At 45.9% G+C, this 7671-nt stretch overlaps 1 protein-coding gene across 1 annotated transcript in view; it reads left to right on the top strand.

Annotated features, from left to right (window-relative positions):
- Positions 1–464: 464 nt before the first annotated feature.
- The window catches only part of LOC306928736 (copine-5-like), a gene marked incomplete at both ends in the record, with an annotated part of 380797 nt that continues 373590 nt past the window's right edge, over positions 465–7671 (top strand). Inside the window, one exon of the mRNA XM_079509009.1 lies at positions 465–583. Within this exon, the coding sequence (XP_079365135.1) occupies positions 465–583 (119 nt within the window). The remainder of the gene's footprint in view (positions 584–7671) is intronic.

The raw sequence follows: 7671 nt of genomic DNA on the forward strand, positions 1-7671 counted from the left end.
CGGGCAGCAGCGAGACACTATACAACTCAAAACGCACGCTTTTTGTACGCTTTATTGGACTCCGAGTAACGCTCCTGCGCTCCTGCGTTTGGCTTGTAGAGACTACTACTATAGGTGTCTGTGTTGCTGCGTTGGTTGAACAGCCCTTCTCCTCCTCCTTCTCCTCCACCTCCTCAATCTTTTACCCTTCCGAGGTTTTTGCGGTGGCTGCTGGCTCCTCACCCGGTGCGTCCGGACTCATTAGAGGCGGAGGAGACGGAGGAGGAGGAGGAGGAAGCACCACCACCACGGCCGGCGGGGAGGAGGACGCCATAAGGAGCACCGTGTCCTGCACCGCGCGCTCCGCGACCCGCGGACCCCCCAGGCTGTGCGACTCCGCACGGATCGGCCCCGAGCCGCCGCCGCCGCCCGCCCCGTCGAACCACCGCCGCCGCGGCGGCCAAGGCGCGCTGGAGCAGGCGCCCATGGAGGGAGACGTCATGGACAACAATAAGCTGGACGGAGACATGGCTTCCATGTACGAGTTCGACCCCATCGAGGGAGACATCCCCGCGACCCGAGTGGAAATCACCGTCTCCTGCAGGTAGGCGATGAGGCGACTAGCGTTCAATGAGCCAAAGAAAGTTAAGAGAAGCCTGATTGATTGATTGCTTGATTGATTGCTTGATTGATTGATTGATTGATTGATTGATTGATTGATTGATTGATTGATTGATTGATTGATTGAAGTATTTATTAACAGTTTCTATGGGTAGCCTATATACATTTCACATGACTGTGGACGTACACACTGGTAAAGCATTTACACTTGTTTACAACAGGGTCCACCTTGTTGAATTCATCAGAGCATTTAGAGACGTACAGATATACACTTTATGGCTGTGAAGAATGTGTGAAGAATATAAAAGTTGTGGCGGCGCCGTCCGTGTTTTGTGGGGGCTTATAGACCTACCGTATAGCCCAGCACGTTGTCAAATTATTTTGGAAAGCTATATGGTTTTGCATTAAATCTGCACGCACGCTTTTTACAAGCTATAAAATGATGGACACTCACTCAGTTACAAAGCGAGTGCAGCTGCTGCTGCGTTCTGCTTGTAGACTATAGCCTATATTGGTGTCTGTGTTGCGTTGACTGAACAGCCCTTCCCCTCCCCTCCTCTCCTCCTGAGCTGTAGTTTAAATAAAACTTATTTTAACCAACCTGTATGCATGGTAGAGTATAATATGGTATGTTAATATACAATCCATCTGTAGCGCACATCTGTTCTGTAGGGGATGGAGGTGGTCTCTCTCGACTCTCCCCAGAGTCCCCACTCTTCAATTTAGACATTTTTAGACCCCCCGGTGTCGGCCGGGACACCTACTGTATACTGTTTGACACGTAGATGATTTAATACTGCCTGGAACTCGATCATAAGCGCAGATATCACCCGCCAAAAGATCGAGGCGATATACAGTATAGGGTTGGAACCCTCGGTAGGCTGTTATAGGACATACAGCCTACATTGTACGGAGTGCATCTTTAGCTGCGAGTGGAAATCAACCACATATGGAACGAAAATAGCCTGGATATTCAGACTGAATGGTTGTTTAGTGATGCTCTTTAACCCTGCAAGACCCGGATACATTTATACTTGCAAAAAGATATTCCAAACGTAGCCTACTATAGCCTACTATAGGACTATGTAGAGGTAATATCATGGTTATAATGGTAGCAGTTCAGATTGATGATTGGAATGAGTGAGACTGGATATATCTCATAAGGAGAATCGTCGTCATATTCTGTAGCCTAGTGTATAGTATAGCTGTTGTAACATCTGTGTGTTGGCTATACAATAACGCCCCTGAATCCCTTCACTTCACACTTCATTGTCTGTTTTCAGCTGCTTCACCATATTTTGTTCAACATTCTGATGCTATTACACACATTACTGTCCCAGCGGGCCCTACTGTAAAACAGTGTTTCCCAAAGTGTGGTCCGGGGACCCCCAGGGGTACCTGAGGGAGTTCCAGGGGGTCCCCAGCTAAATGATAGTTTGGAACCAAATGGACCATTATGGGTCCATTTGGTTCCATTTGTACACTCTCAGAGTTAAAATAACATTGATTTTCCGATATAACTTGGGGGTCCCAGAGATAGAAATGTCATTAAATGGGGGTCCGTATAGACTAATGCATGTCAAACTGGGGGGTCCTTGAAACAGGTTGAGAATCACTGACTAGAGCCGTAAAAATCTTCTCTTATGGGGGGTCCCTGGCATATCCTTTCAAATGGGGGGTCCGCGGGCTAATTAGTGTCAATTTGGGGGTTCTTGACATGAAAAAGTTTGGGAACCACTGACTGTAAAACACATTTGAGACATTCTGAAGCTTTATTAGTCTGTATAGGAGCTGGTATGAGCTTTATACTATTCTACTATACTATTATACTACTATTATACTATACTATTATACTACTATTATACTATACTATTATACTACTATTATACTATACTATTATACTACTATTATACTATACTATTATACTATACTATTATACTACTATTATACTATACTATTATACTACTATTATACTATACTATTATACTACTATTATACTATACTATTATACTACTATTATACTATACTATTATACTATACTATTATACTATACTATTATACTACTATTATACTATTGCACTATTCAGTCAATACAATGTAGGCCAGTGGTTCCCAAACGGTTGTCATGTCAAGGACCCCAAATTGACACTAATTAGCCCACGGACCCCCGTTTGAAGAGATATGCCAGGGACCCCCATTTGAAGAGATGTGCCAGGGACCCCCATTTGAAGAGATGTGCCAGGGACCCCCATTTGAAGAGATGTGCCAGGGACCCCCATTTGAAGAGATATGCCAGGGACCCCCATTTGAAGAAGAGATGTGCCAGGGACCCCCATTTGAAGAAGAGATGTGCCAGGGACCCCCATTTGAAGAGATATGCCAGGGACCCCCATTTGAAGAGATATGCCAGGGACCCCCATTTGAAGAGATGTGCCAGGGACCCCCGTTTGAAGAGATGTGCCAGGGACCCTCATAATAGAATATTTTCTTTTACGGCTCTAGCAGTGATTCTCAACCCGTTTTTATTTCAATTAACCCATTTTGGGGCGGGGAACCCCTTTTGGTGTCATTATGTTACGCTTTAGCTATTGAAAAATAGCAGATCTACAAACTCATAGTGCGCCACCGAGTGGCGTGCTATGAGCTTGTAGGTCTGCTATTTTTGAAAAATCGAAGAACCACTGACAGAAACATAGCTTTTTCAGAAAACTGTCAGGATGTAGAAGATATTTTTAGAATCTGATCTCAGGTCAAAATGGGACCACCCCCCCCCCCCCCCCCCCCCCAGTTAAACGGCTATACGGACCCATTATGTTTAATAGCATTTCTACCTCTGGGACCCCCAATTGATATTGTAAAATCAACGTTAATTGATTAACTCTGAGAGTGTGTACACATGGGTCCATTTGGTTCCATTAGTACGCCCTCAGAGTTATACAGAGCTGATACAGGGCTATTTCACCCCTCAATAAATTGCCCATGAGTGGTTAATATTGCAGCCTATATATACACACATACTGTAGCTAACCTCTCTTAAGTATGGCGTGCATTCAGTGGTCCGTGCATGGATGGGGGAATGTTTCCACTCACTGCACCGCACGCCTTCCTTCTCCCGTCTCTCCTAAAGTCACATGGACGTTAAAACATTTACAGGGTTATATCAGCGTCACATTCTGCCTCGGCGGGTGTGTGTCCATCCGTCCATGTATGGACGTTCAGGATGGGAGGGTCAGGGAATCCCTTTGGTTTAGGGTTTTTTACGCATTTGTGTTATACTTTTAGCTGTTGGAAAAAATAGCAGATCTACAAGCTCGTAGATCTGCTATTTTTTTTTTAAATCGTGAAAATGTGTATATATATACACCACAGCAAAACCACACCACACCACAGCAAATGTTTGCTTCTGGGGGGAGGGGTGGGGTGGGGTGGGGGGTCCCTGGAACAGCATCTTTTGAGATCGGGGTTCTGCGGCTAATTTCATATAATTCTGGGGGTCCTTGACATGAAATAAGGGTTTGACAGAACCACTGATACAGACACATAGGGTTTGACAGAACCACTGATACAGACACATAGGGTTTGACAGAACCACTGATACAGACACATAGGGGGTTTTTTTCTTCCAGAAATCATGAAGTCATGATTTTTAGAAGACATCCCTCCATTATTTAGTAGAATCAGGTCTAAGTGGGTTAACATGAAGCATCACGTTGACTCTGCATCCTCTGTCATTCAGATCCATGACTTCTATCTGGAGTCACGTTGACTCTGCATCCTCTGTCATTCAGATCCATGACTTCTATCTGGAGTCACGTTGACTCTGCATCCTCTGTCATTCAGATCCATGACTTCTATCTGGAGTCACGTTGACTCTGCATCCTCTGTCATTCAGATCCATGACTTCTATCTGGATACAGAAAAGAAAACAGGTTCCCGTTCGAAATTAATCTCATTCAAGAGCGGCGGCTCATTCAGCCACGAGTGAGTGAAGAGGCACTCCCTGCCTCGCTTCTCAGGGACGACACGCACGCACGCACGCACGCACACACACACGCACGCACGCACAGTCGCACACACATGAACGCACAGTTGCGTCCATGTGTCACAGTCGCACACACCCTCAGTCGCTCGCTCACACTCAGGGATGTCAAGGTAAAGCTTTTTAGTGCCTCTTCTCTTCCCCCTCATGGACACACACACACACACACACACACACACACACACACACACATGCGCGCGCGCACAGTCGCACACACATGAACGCACAGTCACACACACCCTCAGTCGCTCGCTCACGCTCCTCTGCGCGTATATACTTTGATGCTGTGTGGGGTTTTTATTTTTTTCGGCTGCAGCGAGGCGATGCACGGAGCAGCGATGTAGAGTCTGAGGTTCTAACAAGCTGGGTGTGCATTATTGATAGAGCTCCTCCTCCTCCTCCGCGTTCCGCCAGGATTCAACACACGCCCCACATCTCTCCTAGTCTCAGATGGAGAAAAGAAGACGTTTGCCCTCGTAAGGATGGGGTGGTGGTGGTGGTGGGGAGGGAAAGAAGGATGGGGTGGTGGTGGTGAGGGAGGGAGGGAGAGAAGGCTGGGGTGGTGGTGGTGGTGAGGGAGGGAGAGAAGGATGGGGTGGTGGTGGTGGTGGTGAGGGAGGGAGAGAAGGATGGGGTGGTGGTGGTGAGGGAGGGAGGGAGAGAAGGCTGGGGTGGTGGTGGTGGTGAGGGAGGGAGAGAAGGATGGGGTGGTGGTGGTGGTGGTGAGGGAGGGAGAGAAGGATGGGGTGGTGGTGGTGAGGGAGGGAGGGAGAGAAGGATGGGGTGGTGGTGGTGGTGAGGGAGGGAGAGAAGCTCCGGCTCTCTGAACTGAATAGATCCCTCTGTTCTGCCTGTGATGCTGCTGATGTGTGGCTGAGTGCTGGTCGGTGGAGACCCAGACCATAGAGAGAGAGAGAAAGAGAGAGAGAGAGAGAGAGGTCTTCATATCAATTACCACTTGAGCACAGTACAGTATAGAGCTCTCAACGTGTCACAGCACGACGTGGCTGTGAGCTGGCAGATCCGCTATATATTTCCCCAATTTTGGACCAAAAGTGTCCTTTTTTTGGGGTGTTCTGCCCCTGCTTTCCTAACATTCTCTCGACGTCCTTGTCAAACAAAACAAAAAACTATCTGGGAACCCATTGGTGAAATGGGGAGGGACACAAGGAGAGGTTAGACAAAAGCAAACTTGTAATCTATGAAGTTTGGGTGTTTATTTGAGATGGTGTTGATTGTGTTGTCGTAGACGGGTATTATGCTGTAGCTTACTCCTCTGATAACAGCTTTTCATGGAGAGGGTGGCAGGGTTGAAGTCTTATCGCTGCTTATGATAGAATAATCATTAATTCCCCTCCTTTCCACAGTAGCTTAAGAAGAAAGGCAGCGTTACACTAGCTTGTTTTCAATTCCACTCAGTGGAGTGAAATGATAGCAGGGGAGCTGATAAGGATATATATCATCATGAGCTAAATTAATTGATTTATCCCATTCTGGGCGGGAACCCCTTTTGTTTATGTTTTAAGCATTATGTTATGCATTAGCTATTGAAAAATAGCAGATCTACAAGTTCATATGAACTTGTAGGTCTGCTATTTTTGAAACATCGTGAAAATGTGGCGCAAATCTTTGAATATATATTTCAGAGCGAACGTTTTTAACTCAAATCTTTGCTCTGTGGGGGTCACTGAACAACATATTTTCAGATGGGGGGTCGGCGGCCAATTACATATATTTTTGGGGTCCTTGACATGAGGTATTTCAGAAGACATTTTTTAAATTTCGACGTCGGGCCTAAATGGGTTATTATGGGTTTAAAGTGAGAATTGAATGTGTGTTGCAGCTTGATAATAAACCACCACTTCATAGTAGTTCTATAATATGCCACATTATTTTTGTAACCTCTCAGAAAATGGCACCCTATGGTTTCCTACATTCCTTGTCATTCATTCATTGTCACAAAAACAGTTGAATGGCACCCTCCGAGCTCCCTATATATGCATAGAGTAAATCAATAGTCATAAATCATTCTGTCAATTTCAAATTCATAAAGGAAACGGTCGGTTTTCGAGGCATTATTCTACAAATCCTCCCCAGAAGAGCAGTTTGTTGAATCTGGTCCACGCAGATGTTTTTGCGAGGGTTGAGATAGTAAACGGGAACGGATTCCTTTCTCTCTCCCCACTGGCTCCTCTCCAGTCTCCTTCCATTGTCCTGGACGATAATCTCTCCAAACCCTGCAATAACGCCTTCAGGGCGGGAACCCCCTTTTTTTTTTTTTTAAAGCATTATTTCATACTTTAGCTATTGAAAAAAAATAGCAGATCTGCAAGCTCATAGAGCGGCACCGAGTGCTGCGCTACGAGCTTGTAGATCTGCTATTATTATTATTTTTGTAATCGTGAAAATGTGGCGCAAATCTTTGACTGTATATTCTTTCAGAGTGAACGTTTTTAACTCATATCTTTGCTTCTTGCGGACCCACTGGAACAACATATTTTCAGATGGGGGGGGGGGTCGGCAGCTATAATTACATTCGAGTTTCTGGGGGTCCTTGACATGAAAAACTTTAAAAACCGCCGACATAGAAACATATAATAGGGTTTTTCTGAAAACTGGCAGGATTTAGAAGATATTTTGTAGAATCTAGTGTCGGGTCTGAATGCGATAAATGATGATAGCTATTCCCACTGTGATAATTCCACTGTCACACCAGGCTTTATCCAGGAGGATAGAGCCCCCTTCCCCCTGTCCCCCGACTCCACCCCCACCTGTTGACAAGCTGTGATTATCTCAAAGCAGTGACAATAAGCGGGGGAAGGGTTGGATGGGTTGTGGGATGTGACTGGAGCTAAGGAGAGAGAGAGAGAGAGAGAGAGAGAGAGAGAGAGAGAGAGAGAGAGAGAGAGAGAGAGAGAGAGAGAGAGAGAGAGAGAGAGAAAGAGAGAGAGAGAGAGAGAGAGAGAGAGAGAGAGAGAGAGAGAGAGAGAGAGAGAGAGGAGAGAGAAGAGAGAGAGAGAGAGAGAGAGAGA

The sequence above is a fragment of the Electrona antarctica genome (assembly GCF_951216825.1).
Source record: "Electrona antarctica genome assembly, chromosome: 8".
Classification (NCBI taxonomy): domain Eukaryota; kingdom Metazoa; phylum Chordata; class Actinopteri; order Myctophiformes; family Myctophidae; genus Electrona; species Electrona antarctica.